General features: G+C 43.1%; 1 protein-coding gene across 2 annotated transcripts in view; it reads left to right on the top strand.

Annotated features, from left to right (window-relative positions):
* The window catches only part of ANXA3 (annexin A3), a 54,655-nt gene extending 53,055 nt beyond the window's left edge, over positions 1-1,600 (top strand). For both annotated transcript variants that reach the window (XM_058667173.1, XM_058667174.1), the window contains exon 13: positions 513-1,600. In XM_058667173.1, the coding sequence (XP_058523156.1) occupies positions 513-572 (60 nt within the window). In that variant the 3' untranslated portion in view covers positions 573-1,600. The remainder of the gene's footprint in view (positions 1-512) is intronic.
* The last annotated feature ends 15,577 nt before the right edge of the window (positions 1,601-17,177 follow it).

Below are 17,177 nucleotides of genomic sequence, written 5' to 3'. Positions count from 1 at the left end.
CGTTCTTTATTCCGCTAGTACAACCTGATGTTAAGGGCCAGCCTACCCAGGTTCCAATCCTGCCTCTGTCACTTATTTGCTCTGACTTGGGACAAGTTTACTAATCTCTATTTTTCTCATTTTCCTTACCTGCCAAACATTATACCTTTCGTTCCTATTATACAGAGCTTTTATAAAGGTTAATGTAGTTCATACATAGTATGTCTTTTGGATAACACTTATTTGATAAATATTTGCTATTGTGAAAAATTATGTAATTATTACAATCTTTTTAAGCCCAACGTGAAATGAAATAATGTTGTATCGAGAACAGTGTAGACCTCACACACTGTAAACAAGGTATGGTTGCGGGGGTTGAGGGGTGTTGCTGATATGTAATTGCACCTGGGTGTTAATCAATGAGAGAAGTGCAGATGCCATTTTACTAATTGGTCTCACACCACTGTGATTGTATTCATTTGTGGGCCCTCATTTCTTACGCTGTGTATTTTCTTCTCTGTTGGTCCCCACAGTCAGATACTTCTGGAGATTACGAAGCCACGCTCTTGAAGATCTGTGGAGGAGATGACTGAGGACGGACTCCACACTCACCACACCCTCAATGGGCTCCACTCACTTCTTTCTCAGTCATGTGCACAACCTGCTGCCCTAACAGAAGTGTTCACTGTTGCTTAACAACATCACGGGTGAAAATGACAATTTTAGAGCCTCTCATTCATAATACTGTAGCTTATAAATAAGATTTAACCTGGCAGAAGGATCTACTACTATTATCAAGTGCTGCTTAGGGACTCAAAATCTGAGTGTCATTCTAAGCTGCTAAATACAGAGACCTAATTAAAAAAATGTTGCTTTTGTTAAAGGTAATTTGCCTGTTTTTTAGAATTTACCAACATTGCATGGTGCTCAGGGCCAACAACTAAGCACACTTTAAAATACACTTTTAAAAAAAACACACTTTTGTTACAAAAACTTGATGGGGAGCAGGGGGGTTGTGTATGTGGCCTAAGACACTGCTTGAAAGGTATGCATTCCATATCAGAGTGTCTGGGTTTGAGTCCTGGCTCTGCTCTTCCATATCCAGCTTTGTCGAATGCTGTGGTGATAGTTCAAGGGTTGGGTCCCTGTCACCACATAGGAAACCTGCATTGAGTTCCAGGCTTCAGTCTGGATCAACCCAGAACATTGCTGACACTGAAGGAATGAACCAGTAGATAGGAGCTCTCTCTTTCTGTCTCTCCGCCTCACAAATAAAAAGGCTGTTGCTTCAGTTTATGTATTACTTTATTAAGCATTCCCTTTAAGAGTGGAATAGGAGCTAGTGTTGTGGTTCAGTAGGTTAAACCACCGCTTACAATGTCAGCATCCCATCTCAGGGTACTAGTTTGAGTCCCTTGTGCCTCACTTTCAAACCAGCTCCCTGCCAGTGTGAGAAATCAGTGGTGAATGGCCCAAGTACTTGGGTTCCTGCAACCCATGTGGGAGAACAGGATGAGGTTCCTGGCTCCTGTCTTCAGTCTGGCCCATCTCTGGCTGTTATAGACATTTGAGGACTGAACTAGAAGATGGGAGATAGAATGTATGTGTATGTGTGTGTTTGTGTGTGTGTGTGCACACGCATGTGTGCTGCTCTGCCCTTCAAGGAAATAAATAAATATTCTAAAATAAGAAACGGGATGTAGGTAACACCCAGCCTACATTTTCTAGTTTTGATAAAGCTGTAGGATTGGCAAGGCATAGTAAATGATGTCTGCCCACAGAAATTATCTGCTAAACTATTGTTCTAACCACTTACTGTCTAAATGACAAGTATGAATTATTGGTTATTTCATACTAAATACTGTGTCCCACAAGAGATATGTAGAGTCAAGTCTAACATTTCCTTTCCCCCTAAATTAGTAAAAAAAAAAAAAAAGTGCATTTATAAAACCTTGATGTTATCTTTGGATGGGATCTAATGAAAAATACTCTGGCTTACATGAAATATATAAAATGAATGTCACTGTGGCATAACAGGTGAAGCAAACACCTGTGGTCCCAGCATGTCATTTGTGTGCCAGTTCAGATCCCGGGTGTTTCGCTTGTAATCCAGACCCCTGTTAACGTGCCTGAGAAAACAGTGCAGAATGGGCCAAGCACTTTTATCCCTACACCCATGTAGGAGACCCAGAGGAAGCCTCTGGCTCCTGGCTGTGTTCTAGCCCAGCTCCAACCTTTGTGGCCATTTGGGGAGTGAACTGGAAGACAAAAGATCTCTCTCTCTCTTTCTCTCTCTCTCTCTGTATGTGTGTGTGTGTGTGTGTGTCTGCAACTCTGCCTTTCAAATCATTAAAATCTTTTAAAAACATAAATGAACTAAGACATTTCAATGGTAGTTACTAGCCTGGATGGGAATGGATGGTCAAGCTGTGATGGCGATGCATGTGTGAGTCCAGGGCTTTTAGTCAATGCAGTTCACTGGTGAACTCTTTCCGGAAGATGAGGTTACTTCTTGATCTGGAATTTCCAAAAGGTTGCACAAGCTTTAGAGTCCAACATACCTGTTTTTGACTCTCTGAGAAAGCTCAGTTTTTCATCAATTATAGCATGCAACTTTGTCATAATAGCTTCATCTATAGGCAAAGCGAGAGAGAGAGAGAGAGAGAGAGAGAGAGAGAGAGAGGTAGAGAGAGAATCTCCCATCCACTGTTACTCCCCAAGTGGCAAGGATTAGGCCTGGTTAACAAGAAGCGTAGATCCCTACCAAGATCTCTTATGTGTGTGTGGCAGGGATCCAAGTGCTTGAACCATCATCCTCCACCTACCAGGATGCATTGGCATAAAGCTGGATTGGAGGCAAATGTGCCACAACTCAAACTGACATGCGGACACAGAATGCAGTGGCTTAACCCATGTGTCACAGTGCCCACCACTGTCATAATTAAAGATTAAGGAAGTTAATGCCTGTAAAGTACCGTTAGCTGCTATCAAACCCAAGTACTATCAAATGATCACCATAACATCTTAGCCTTTCTTCAACAGACTCCAATTCACCTGCCACTGGCCAAGTCTTGTGTTGAGTGATGGATGGAATACAGGGAGCTATGACACATTTCCTTTTGCTAAAGAGCTTAAGATCTGCTTAGAGACAGACATAAGCAAACACAACGCAGTATATGGGTGTGCATTTAGAGAAGTGCTCCAAGTAGGAGGGAGCAATTTAACCTAGCGAGGGTCACAGCAACCAGAGAAAAGAAAGGGGAAGGCTCCTCTGACAGACAGACCCTTGCAAAGCTGCAGAGCATATAAATGACCTGGTGTGTGCACAGCTCTACCCAAAATGTGGTGTTGGTTGAGGCTCAGAGGACAAGGCAAGGAGACAGGTGACAGGGAGGGGTTAAGTAATATATACCTCTCATACCTTGATGAAGTCCTTACAGGCAGAGCAGAATTACGAGAATTACGAGACAATTCCAGTCAGGGAAATGATTGCTCTTTTTTTTTCTTAATTAGGAGGGAAGAAAATACAGGCAGAGAAGAGACAGAGAATTCATTTAGTGAGTTAGTTCTGTGATCAATATTAGACATGTCTGCCTGAAATATGATGACAGGGGAGAAAAAAGAGAAAAAAAATTTAGTAGATAAAATCAAGTAAGTGATCATCAAGGCAGACAAGTATCCATTGTACCCCACAACTTGGGTTGTGAATGATGAATGAGTTCGTCTCCAAGCAAAAATCAATACTAATATTGAGTACTTACCAACTCTCAAATACCATATTAAACAGTGTGGTAGATTTTAAGTGGTTGATCTTCAGTCCACCTGACAATGTAGGAACTAACTTAAACAAGGTCCTTCAAAATATTTGTGGAGGGCCCAGCATGGTAGCGTAGTGGTTAAAGTCCTCACCTTGCACACCCAGGATCCCATATGGGCGCTGATTCTAATCCCCGTGTCCCTGCTTCCCATCCAGCTCCCTGCTTGTGGCTGGGAAAGCAGTTGAGGATGGCCCAACGCATTGGGACCCTGCACCCATGTGGGAGACCTGGAAGAGGCTCCTGACTTTGGATTGGTTCAGTTCCAGCCATTGTGGCCACTTGGGGAGTGAATCATTGGATGGAAGATCTTCCTCTCTGTCTCTCCTCCTCTCTGTATATCTGACTTCCCAATAAAAATAAATAATTTTTTTAAAAAATTGTGGAAAATATCAAACTAAAATATACACTTCCCATCTTTCTCCTTTCCCCTTTCCCTCTCTCCTTCTCCTTCTCTCCTCTCTTTCTCCATTTCAAGTAAAATAAATCTTGCCAAGAAAATAATAAACACCAGTGTCCAAGCTGTAGCCACCATTTGGCTGTAGCATCCCAAACCCCAGGATCATTGTCTTTCTCAACACCAGAATGGCAGCTGCTTGGATGCAGCTGTTGTTGCCTGTTGTATCCTCATGATTAGAACAGCACTTGGGACATGAAAGTTACATTATCTTTACTGAACCAAAGAAGTCCTTTCTCCTCTGTGCCTTTGAATGACATCAGTGAACGAGGGTTGCTATTTAAACATGTGTCTAACATGTTTAATAGATTAGTTTAGACTAAACATAGTTTAGACCTCTTTTGACACCTGAGTCTTAGCTTCCTAGGTTTGGGAAAAGAATCTCATGTCATTGTACCATAGAGATATTTGGAGGAAAGTACAGAAATTTTGCCTGCCAACAGAATACTTTTGCCAAGCTGTCCTTTACTGCTAGGAGAGGTATTATGAAATAATGGGACTTGTGCAGAAGCAGCAAGTTTCAACACGTGTAAAATCTCTTTTACTTTACTTCAACCTGAACTCCTAAAACGACACTGTAAGACATTAACCTTGATTCCATTCTCCAGTGCTATCAAGGAAGTCTATACCCACCTGGTCTCCCCTCCCCATCCCCCTTCCTTCCTTTCTTCTTTCCCTCCCCTCTCCTGTTTGTTCCTGTACTATGACAGCTACGACAGCTAACACTTTGACAATTAGCTTACTACGAAACACACTGTTCTCGTCTAACCACTTCCCACCAGAAGTAATCAGCTTCTCAAATTCCACATTTGTTGTTTCCTGACTCTAAGTAGTTTTTTTATATCTTTCGTATTTCCTATTTCTTCCTCTGTTACATGTAATCTCTGGAACTTTCTTTGCACCAAATGCTAAGCTATAACCTCATCATTGAATGTCATGTATTTTGACTGCTGTGGACCATTACATTGTTTAAATTACAAATATAATTCATAGTAAGCCATAAAATTATCCTGAAGAAAAGGGGGAAGCACAGTTTACCTGGTCCTCTATTATTTATACTTCTTTGAAGTTATGATGATCCACTGTGACCACAAAAATAGCCTTTGCCTCCAGTTAGCAAGGGGCACAATGTAACAGAAAAAGAAGTCCTTTCACTGTCTGTCACTTCAAATCACCCTCCACTGCTTTTCCAGGCCATTAGCAGGGAGCTGGATCAGAAGTGGAGCAGCTGGGACTTGAATCAGCACCCATATGGGATGCCGGTGACTCAGGCTGAGGTTTAACCTGCTGTGCCTCAGTGCCAGCCCTAATACATTAATTTTTTCATCTTTTTTAAAAAGCCAGGTTAGCCCACAGGGAAGCAGGAGTGAGGACCCAGCTTAGATGAATTTTAGAATGTACCTGTGCTTAAGGGAGCACAAAAAAGATAAGCATGCAAAGGAAGTCATGATCATATAAAATTCTGTAAAAAGAATTGAGAAAATGAAATGCCAAGGAATGCCCCCTCCCCACATGCCTCCAGTGTTCCATCTTTCCTCGTATTTATTGAACCAGTCACAGGCTGCTGAAAGGCCATGAAGGTGACCCAGAAAACTCATGGGAAATGATCTTCAAAGATGAGTTAACTGGGGGCAAATTTTTTTTTTCAAATCCGTTTATAAGGTATCAAAAATTTCATGAAAATTCATATGATAAAGCCTCTATACATGGATTTCAATTTTTGTAGCAAAGTAAACCTCTTTTTATTGTGTTTCCAATGAACTTTTTAAATTTCTGATGCTTCTGTCTCAGAACAACTATCTCAGAATGTTGTTAGTGGTGAACCTTCCAAACAACCACAGTACTTATTTAAATATTTAAATATCTGAATGAAAAGGTCAATAAGTACACAGAAGTAGTGCCTGTCCAGATCTGTGACTTCACATGAGTTCACCATGCTAAGCTACATATTCTTTTGAGTGGAAACAATATAACAGCACTTACCTTATAAAATTAATTTCATACTTAAATGGGAAAACATTTACAAGTGTTCATCATGGAGCACAGCATCTGGTAAGCTCTCAGCAAATGTTAGCCTATGATGTTACTAATATCATATATTATTCAAGGGCCATAGTTTTCATTACTTCCAATTTCCACAAGGTGGCAGATCGAGCTCAAAGTGGAGCCCATTGTAGTCCAATGGCAAAACCTGCAATACTTGCTTTTCTAGAATTTTTTTTATGGTTCAGGTATCTTATTGCTGCTGTAAAAACTCCTAATTAGAGAATATACTGATCATTTTACACTGTTTCTCAGAATTCTCAGGTTATCTCCTTGTACATGAAACATGTATTAATTCTGTCTTGGTCCTCTGCATAGGTAATGTGTTCTGAACAGGTTTTTAAGCACAAAGTTTAGTCCCTGAAAACTGAATGAGAAAAAGCTGGCAGGTGGGAAAGAGTCCTGAGCTCTGTGATTGGTGACAAATTTGCTCACCTCATTCTAGAGGACTAGGTTAATTGTTCTATTATTAGGATCTATAAAACGCCAGATGAAAATACTAATGGAATGTCAGATTGAAAGGAAGTTTTAAATAATGAAATTCAGACTTTCCGCCTGGTTATCTCTCTTTTTACATTTCCTCTATTTCATATAACCTATTTTTTTTCTTTAATGTGTTGATTTTGGGTTCAGATCAAACTGGATTCCAATTCTGGCTCCATCAGCTATTATTGTTATTACATACATACATATATATATATAGAGAGAGAGAGACAGCAGTATTTGACAAGTACTTAACCTCATTGCAATGCAATTCTTGTGTCAAGATTTATTTATTTTACTTGAAAGTCAGAATTACAGAGAGAGAGAGAGATCTTCAATCCACTGGGTCAATCCCCAAATGACCATCATGGACGGACCTGGATTGGTCCAGAGCCAGGAACCAAGAGTTTCCTCTGAGTCTCCCATCTAGGTACCAGGACCCAAGGTCTTAGACCATTCACCATTGTTTTCCCAGGCCATCAGCGGAAAGTTGGATCAGAAATGCAGCAGCCAGGACACTAAACAGGATCCATATGAGAGACCGTGCCACAAGTGCAGGATTAGCCTACTCTGTCACCACACTGGTCTCTACAATGCAACTCTGAATAATAGGATCTATCTTAAAGGGTTGAAGGGTTAGAAGAAGTAAAGCATGTGAAGAGTTTAACACATGAAAATCAGCACCAACATTTGCATTATGCTGGTGTTTCTCATTCCATTTCCCAATGAGAAGCGAGTAGCAAGTCTTCAGTGTTTGTGGAACAAATGAGAGGGCACATATTTTTAAACTGCATAGTGACACGGAAGTTAGACATCTCTGGGACAGTCCTCGCTTGGAATCAGTCTTACATGGTCAAATGTGTCCACTTTAGGGGTTGGATTGCAAAATCCCAACCAGTTTCACTATGCTGGTTTCCCGCCAATCAGTTGATAAATACGTGACATGTGAGTGAGCAAGTTGCTTAACATCCTTATGCTTAATTCATCTTAGTCATTTTTCTCAGTGTGGAAAACTTTGGATGTGGCAAAGCTCACCCTGCTGGCTCATAACAAAGAAAGCAAAGGAAGTAAGCCTCTGAAACTCATGGTTTGTGAAGCATGGAAAGTACCCCAAATTTCTCTGCAGCCACACCTTAGCAAACCCACACTCTGATCTTTCCCACCCACTCGCTGTGCTCCCCCCTCCCGAAGTCTGAAGGTCCCGTGAGGATTGACCACTTTGTGCTTAAGGTGTTCCATTAGTGCTGGGTTTCTTGCAATTTCTACCCTGTTCTGAAAACAGGGTTTGCCTCTTTCTGTGGGTTTTACAAAGTCAGAAGTGAGAGACTTTCAAAGGAGGAGGGAGAGTCATGCAATAGAAGTCACCATGAACTGCTATGGCAGTAAACAGAGAAGAAAATCCTAACCCTTCAAGCCCAAGATTCCGAAGCGGACCCCGGACTAAAGTGGTTTTAAAACATTTCCATGCATCGGAGACACTGGTTTTCAAAATCTCCATGTCCTCTCTGGCACAAGCTTTGTGGAACCGGATGAGGTAACAAGCAAAGGTCCAGAGAGGCTTCCAGAGCCCTGAGCTTGCCCTGAAGGAACACGTATGATTTGTCAATTGCTAAAAAGAAAAATCAACTCCTATGCAAAAGAGAATTTTGAAAAAGGACATTGAGACACCATCAGCTCCTACACGAAAGAGCATGGGCAGTGAGGTAGATGGGAGACCTTTAGTTCAAAGCTCCAAGAGATAGGAAGTTAGTGAGAAGGACGGCCAATTCACACTTTCCTGGAGAGAGGGCAGCAATCCTGGACCCAACAGGTACTCCTGGATACATAATTCAGACAGAGCTTAGAAATTTCCAATGTGGAAAAATTCAAACTTCTTGTTTTATTTAATTTGGTGTTGAAGAGCCAAGTCCAGAAAATAAAACCCAAATCAGGCACTGAAAACTCTATTTAAACAGGTGCTATCTGATCTCTTCATGCAAAATATTTTCCTTGGTTGCTAGCAATCAAACCAACTCCTTCGGTTTGTTGCATGGTAACCACAGTCTAGGAACTTTGCCAGTGGTGGAGTTCTAAGGATGATTAAAGCTGGGGCTGCCATTGGGATACAGTGCCTGCAGTGACAATGTCCCATATGGGCACTGGTGTACATACCAGATGCTTCACTTCCAATCCAGCTTCCAGTTATGTGCCTGGAAAAACAGTGGAAGATGGCTCAAAAGTGCCTGGGACCTTACACCCACATGGGAGACCTAGAGAGAGCTCTGGCCTCAGGCCTGGCCTAATGCTAGCTATTGTGGCCATTTGGGGAGTGAACCAGTGGATAGAAGATCTCTCTTCTCTCGCTGTCACTTTTCCTCACTCTGAAATCGTCAAATAAAATTTTACAAAAATAATTAAAGTTGCTGTGGACTACTATCGCTAATACTGATACAGCCACAGAGGTCGCAGAAGATAGATATGCACATGGGAAAAAAATGTTTATCTTGTTTTGCTAGGAGGAAAAAAGTAGGTTGACGCAACAGTAGGGAAAAACCCAGAAGGACTGAGTGAATGTCCAAGATAACGAGAGCTGTTTGTCTTTTTGTTATAAGATTACAGCTCAGTAATTTTCTTCTTTGTTCTAAGCTGTGGCAACTTTTGAACAACTTATTGGCTTGCTAATTTCAAGTATTTTTACACAAAGTATAAGAAAGTTTGCTTACAAACTAAAAGTGCCCAGAGCTCGAATGGAACTCAGATATGCCAGGAAGGGTTTATGAGGATGTTACCCATTGAGCTGGACAGGAAAGGAGTTGCTGGGCAGAAGCCTCATAGGTAGGGATGAAAATGAGCTCTCAAAAACTGCCTCTACTGTGAGTTACTTGATTACATTGAGAATTCACACATCAATCAGCACATGGACTGAATAGGCTGATAATCCTTAGTAAGAGGTATTCCATGAGCAACACTGAATATCAGTGTACATCCTTAATTTTCACTTGTTTTTGTCTCATTTCTGAGGCATTAAGTACAATATTTGCTCTCGCTCCCTCTCTCTCATTTCAGAAATGTTATCACGAGATCCACCCTGCTAAAGACAACTAAAGAGCTGTTTGTCTCCTTCATCCTGGAGCTTATAAAATGGACACTAATTCTCTCACCTACTTTTCAGATACTAACAAATGATAAGAAAGTTTCATGGACCAGAGCCTGGATAAGGGCCATTTGGTGGGCACTCAATGCTCATTCTGCCCTAGACAGTCGTTCTGATTGACATTGCCTTCCTGTGCCTCACCTCGAACCCCTGGGCTCCTAGGAGATGTCAGAATAATTCAACAAAGACAGGACCCCCAAGAGTCACATCAGATCCTCTGTGTGTGAGCCTGTCCTCTCTGGAAGGCTCACTTCGGCAGGAGAGACTGGAGTGTGTCTGCGCTTCACCCGGACAGTTGCTGGAGAAATGGCAGTGGCAAGAAGAGCCATTTCCTTCCTCTCCCTGCCTGCTGTCACTTCTGGAGCGGTCTGCTTTCATTTCTGCCTGTCCTCAGCCATAGTCACAAGACAAAGCAAAGCCTTTGCATTGTTTAGTCTACTTTTAATTATTTCAGTGTGGAGAACCTCCCTGGCCGTCAGGCAGCAAGCTGTCCATTCTTGATTTTCTCCTCAATCTTCCTTCTGAATATTGGGTATATGGTTTGGCTGTGCCAGGAGCTGTCAGAAACTTCTTGGGAGGTCCAAGGTTTCCCAGAATTCAGAAACCCCAGAGAAAGCCCCAATGGGGAAACTCCACAAATCTACAAATCTGTCCCTGGGGGACTGTATGCTTGCGTTGCTTCTCCTGGGCTGCTCTTGGCTTCCTCAATGTCAAAAACCCTGTCCTCTTTCTTCGGGAGAAACAGTCTTCTTGTCTGGGAAAGCCCCCAGAGCTACACTCTCTGGGCACAGACCCCATGTACTTGTTGCTTGACTTTGAGCAAATGACTTAAACTTGATGGTCCACCACCTCCTCCACCTCCTGTCAGGAGGAGTAATTTATCTAAGCCATAATGTCAGGAAGACCCAGGTGCCAAGAAGAAGGGAATATTTAGATTTGTCATGGAAGATAGGAAGAGTTCGATGAACTGGGGGGTCAGTGTGCTTTTAAGCCATCACCTGTGACATCTGCATCCATGCCAGAGTGCTGTTTTCAGTCCCAGGTGTTCTGCTTCCAACCCACTTGCTTGCTAATGCCCAAGTCCTTGAGCCCTTACTACCTACATGGGAAAGTAACCTGATGCTCCATGCTTCTGACTTCAGCCTGACTCAGTCCCAGCCACTGCTACCCTTCGGATAGTGACTCAACAGACGGAAGCTCTCTTTCACTGTTTCTCTTTCTGTCTCTCCCTCACATTGCCTTTCAAAGAAACAAAACTTAATAAAATAATCAAATGAGTGACAAAATAAAACACCTAGCATGATATTCAAAAGATAGCAATACTTACACCTTTGGTGCTTTCTTGCTCCCTTTTGCTGTGTCAAGCACATGCGTACATTTTTTTTATTTGTTTTGAAGTACTTCCTATTAATGATTATCAGAAAACTGACAAAGGACTGCAGATTCTGCATAATCAGGTGGAAATGTCAAAGCATGACATGCTTAATTCCCGTGCAGGTTTGCACTTTGACTTTACAATCTCTCATTCTTTGCTCGGCAAACAGCCCTGAAGACGTAGGAGACGTGGACTTGGGCCCTTTCAATTCTTTCGTTTCGGTAATTACAGGCACTATTTTCTTCACACTCACTATGGGCAATAAATAATATAACTTATCTCCTGTTCATCCAAGCAACTCTAGGAAGCAGGTATTATCCCATTTCCTGGTTAGGAAATTAAATTGAAATGCTTTGATTTCTCTAGATCACACTGGAGCATTCTGGAGTCACAGTCAACATTGCAATCTCTCTCACTCCCAAATCCATGACCTTGATTCTTTCATAGCAATGCCTTGTTAATGACTGCAACAACTGTCCCAAAGCCCTTAATTTTGACTGTAGGAAACATCCAGCCCACCAGGACCATATAAGACTCATGAAAACATTTGGTGCTGCCAAAGTCGTGGTAGGTATGGACTCAAAATTCAATAAATCAATAGCAGGCTGATTTTTAAGTGGGTAATTGTTTAGGCTCTTGAGTGACATGGTGAATTTTCAATTTGCCCTTGGCAAAAAAAAAAAAAAAAGATTCCCCACCTCTGCATGAGGCTAATTCCCTTGGGCAGGGAATGGGAAAATGGACCTAGACCTTTGCAATCCCTTATAAACTCTCTGGCTTAGGGCTTCACACCCTTATGGTGCAACCCTGAAATCCAAATCATAAATGCTGAAGTCTAAACAAGTCCCTTCCACATTTGGCGATCCATATTGTAGAGTCACGTGGAGCAGTACTGATGTTATAGGGGTCAACGACTACAGGGAACTGTCTTCCAACCTGACCAGCAAGGTCAGGCTGTCAGGTCTTTGGTGGGCTACCTGGTGCTCTCAGCAAAGAAAGGATGACTGTGGCTCGAGGTAGGCCAGGGCCCAAGGGAAAGGATATACATAGTTTCCATGGGTTTCTTTCCCACACCCTTTTTCATGGGGAATCTTGCTTTGTTTTAAGCTCCTAGGTAGCATTGGAACCCCTAGGCAATGAACATGGTCCCTTTGGGTTATGCCTCTGGTGATGCATGCTGAGGGGCAGGGAGAAGTGCATCCCACAGAGATGCAGCTGTGGCTGTGGGAGGCTCAGACCTGAGCTTGGGGGATTCCACTGTTTGGGGAGAAAGTGCAGAGGAACAAGGCAAAGGCTGGCATTGGCATCGTGGCATAGCACACAAAGCCTCTGCCTGTAGTGCTGGTATCCTACATGGGCACCAGTTCATGTCCTGGCTGCTCCACTTTAGATTCAGCTTTGTGCCTATGGCCTAGGAATGCAGCAGAAGACGGCACAAGTGCTTGAGTTCCTACACCCAGAGACCAGAAAGAAACTTCTGGCTCCTAGCTTCTAATCACTTTGGCTCTGCTCCAGCTGTTGTGGCCATCTGGAGAGTGAACCAACAGATGGAAGATCTCTCTATTTTTCCTTCTCTCTGCATCTCTGACTTTTGAATAAAAAATAAATAAATAAACCTTTAAAAAAATGCAAAGGTTTTCAGAAAGGCAGCCATGAGCTAGTAACACATGGAGTCTGTGGACTCCGTACTGTGCCTCAGGCTTCTTATAGGTGCTAAGGATAGGGGAGTTAGAAAGACAGCATTTAGGGGTGGGTCCACATGGCCATCCAACCACCACTTGGGACACCTGCTTTCCATGTTGGAGTGCCTACGTTCCAGTTTTGATCCAGCTCCCTGAGATAGGGGGCTGGATCAAGTACTCGGGTTCCTGCCACCCACATGAGAGACCCAGATTTAGTGCCTGGCTGCAGACTGTAGGAGAGCGAACCAGCAGAGGGGACCTGGCTCACTCACTCTCTCATCTGCCTTTCAAGTAAACACGTGTTGGTTTTAGTGGTTTTTTTTTTCCCCCCGAAGGGAATATTATCTGTAGAAAATTTTAAACCAGGGGCTGGCGGCGTGGCCTAGCAGCTAAAGTCCTCGCCTTGAAAGCCCCAGAATCCCATATGGGCGCCGGTTCTAATCCCGGCAGCTCCACTTCCCATCCAGCTCTCTGCTTGTGGCCTGGGAAAGCAGTTGAGGACGGCCCAAAGCTTTGGGACCCTGCACCCGCGTGGGAGACCCGGAAGAGGTTCCTGGTTCCCGGCATCGGATCGGCGCGCACCGGCCCGTTGCGGCTCACTTGGGGAGTGAATCATCGGATGGAAGATCTTCCTCTCTGTCTCTCCTCCTCTGTATATCTGACTTTGTAATAAAAATATAATCTTAAAAAAAAAAAAAAGAAAATTTTAAACCAATAAGAAGAGAGAAAAGACTTCATTCATTTTAACTATCTAACCAATTAACCTTGAGAAACTGGTAAATTACTCAATCTCTCAATGCTTATTTCATCTGAAAAGTGGGGGAATGGTATGCATATTATTCATTCAACATAACAATATTAGCTCAAGACTCACTGTGTGCTGAAAATAGTAGCATGGGTAAAAATTCAATGTCTATATTCATGGAATTTAGAGACTGTAGACAAGTGCCTAGAGTCTGGCTGTTCTTACTTCATTCAGTCTTCACAGCAATTCCCTGTTGAGTGAGCGCTTTCCATATCAACAGCGTCTACTGCTGTTGTTAAATACTGACATTAAGTCTAGGCAACCCAGGTTGAGGGTCAAAAAAACATGGAATACTAGATATGTCCTAATGGAAAAAGTTAAATAGCCATAATTTATTAATGGTTTCAAGTAATGTAAACACTTGACATTGTAAATGTCCATTTCAGCACTGTTTTGCTACATATTAGGAATAATGAAATTCTAGTTATTAACTATAAAAAAGTCAGGTTGAGGGTACAGTAGTATGCATGCTTCATATTTATAACCTGACTTAACCCTTCTGTTGTTAAACATTTTTCATTTACCATTGTACCCAGGTCACAGAATATTGTAGGTGAGTGATACAGAATTCTTCATAAGATTGAGTAATTATTACCTAGGAGGCATTGTGTATTCTGAAAATTGAATTTTACTCGATTTTTATTCTTAGAAATTACACAGAAGCCCATCTTGGTCCATGTTGCCCAACTGTGACAGAGTAGCTGAGAGAGGGAAATTTAAAAGGAGCAGACATGTATTTTCTCAGGGTTCTGAAGGCTAAGCTGTCCAAAGCGAACACGCCCTATGCAGTAAGGGCCTTCCCACTGTCTCCTGACAAGGCAGACGGCACCTGGTAGAAGGCATCTATCCAATGTGCGAGTAGGAGAAGAGGGCCAAACTCATCTCGTCATAGGAAAGGCCCTCCTGAGATAACAAACCCACTTTCCCAGACTCACTAATGAGGGCCCTGTCCCCTCTCAAAGCCCCACTTCCCAACACTGCCGCACTGGCGATTAATTTTCCAACACACAAACTTTGGGCTACATATTCAAGTCAGAGCAAGTTGCATGGGTAAAAACAGTAAATTCTACCCTAGGAAGCTTACTAGCCTAGCAAGCTTACAAACTTGTGTCAGTGGAACTGGGCCTGGGCACAGGAATATGGAGCAGTCCCTTTTTTTTTGTTTTTTTAACATTTATTTTTATTGCGAAGTCAGACATACAGAGACGAAGATCTGTCCCAAGCAGCTGCAACAGCTGGAGCTGAGTGGATCCAAAGTCAGGAGCCTGGAGCTAGTGCTTGAGGAACTCAAAGAATCCCTGATACCAGCAATGTGATGGAGAGTTGCGGAAATAAACAGAATTAGTGAACAGAGGAAGATGGATTGTTGAAGCCAGAGAGTAGCTTGGGAAGCAGAAGATGGGCTTAGGGGCTGGGATGAACATGGCAGGCAGATCAGGGCTGCAACAGGAAAAGCACATCCAAGGAGGAGTTGGTCCCAAGCCTAACCACATGGACTCAGATGGACAGGAGACTTTAGCCCAGGGATTATCAACAAGGTGAGCAATTGGGATGGCTAATGCAGCTGCATAGTTTATGAAGATTTTATAGTTGATAAAAATGAGGCTAGTGGGTGGGGCAGGGGTGAGATGACCTGTGTCAGCTGCTACAGAAGTCTCAGGAAGTGAGAATGTGGACCTGTGAGTCACTGCCCTGAGCAAAAAGGAGAGTGAGGGAGACAAAAGGTGGCAAAGCACCCTGGAGAGTGGCAGGCAGTTGGCCACCACGTCCTACTCTGACATGGGGGAACAAGAGATCAGGCTTTCATGCTGAAGACTACTGGGAGGGAGGACCCCGATTTCATAGGACGGTACACACTGAGCAAGCAAGTAGAAGAGTTAGAGCACTGGATTTAGGGGAAGGCACTGGCTCAGCAGTTAAGAGATTACTTGGAATGCCCGTATCTCATATTGAAATTTCCATCTGCAATTCTTAGTCTTCAGATAATGCACATCCTGAGAGAGAACGGAGTTATCTGTAGTCACTGGGTCCCTGCCACTCACATGGGAGACTGGGATTAAGTTCCTGGCTCCTGGCTTGGGCCTCACACCCGCCTTAACTGTTTCAGGCATCTGAAGACCAAGCCAGCAGAAGGGAGTTGCTGCGTCAGTCAGTCTCTTTATATTTCTCCTCCTCCACCCCTCTGCCAATGGATTCATGTAAATGAGAACTGTGATAGTTCATTCTATGTGTCAACATGGCTAGCCCACAGTACCCAGATATTTGATTAAGCATCATAATAGTTGCTCCTGTGAAAGCATTTTTAGATGAGGTTAATTAACATTTAAAGCAGCAGATGTTAGGTAAAATAGAGTCTCCTCCAAAGAGTGAGTGGGCCTCCTCTGATCAGCTGAAAATCTTAGCAGATGAAGAGTCCCTTCCCCAGAAGGAGGGAGGATCCTGCCAACAGTCAGCCTTGGGACTTGGTCTGCAACCCTGACTCTTCCCTGGGTCGCCTGCCAGCCTGCATAATGGTGTGAGCCAATTCACAAAAAATAAAATTTGTGCATACAAGAAAGTATTATGAAAATTCTATACATGCATCGATTTCAAAACTTTTTGTACCAAAATAAACTTATCTTTCAGTTCCATCTTTTCACAAACTTTTTAAATGGCCCTTGTACACACATCTGGCTGGTTCTGTTTTTATGGAGAACCCTAACCAATGTAGGGCTTTCCCCAGGGCGGAAAGGGGATTTCAAAGATTATAGTAAAAGAGTAAGAGATGATAGTGTTGGAACTAGACTGTCTGAGTTTGGGTTTGGAAGATAAGGACAGGCCTTATCATCAAAGACAGCATAACAGCATGAACGGCAGAAAGCAGAAATCATCCTAGGTATTTTATTTTATTTAGTTTTTTAAGATTTATTTATTTTATTGGAAAGGCAGATATACAGAGAGGAGGAGAGACAGAGAGGAAGATCTTCTGTCCCATGATTCACTCCCCAAGTGACAGCAATGGACAGTGCTGAGCCAATCCAAAGCCAGGAGCCAGGAGCTCTTCCAGGTCTCCCACATGGGTGCAGGGTCCCAAGGCTTTGGGCCACCCTCAACTGCTTTCCCAGCCACAAGCAGGGAGCTGGATGGGAAGCAGGGACACGGGGATTAGAATCAGCGCCCATATGGGATCCCGGGTGTGCAAGGTGAGGACTTTAACAACTACGCTATTGCGCCAGGCCCCATCCTAGGTATTTTAAACAGTCTGAGATTTAACATAAAGAATCAATGCTTACAAAACCTGAGGAAGTCTTTGATTTCCAGTAAGGGTTCCTGGAATGACGCAGCCAAGAAGGCCTGAGACAGACTCTTGCCACAGAGAAGAAGTGGGCGTTACAGGGGTGCCCCTGACACACACGAACCAGAGGG

Source organism: Ochotona princeps, chromosome 7 (assembly GCF_030435755.1).
Source record: "Ochotona princeps isolate mOchPri1 chromosome 7, mOchPri1.hap1, whole genome shotgun sequence".
In the NCBI taxonomy this organism is placed as follows: Eukaryota; Metazoa; Chordata; class Mammalia; order Lagomorpha; family Ochotonidae; genus Ochotona; species Ochotona princeps.
Note: the sequence above shows the minus strand (reverse complement) of the source record. Positions and strands in the feature narration are given on the sequence as shown.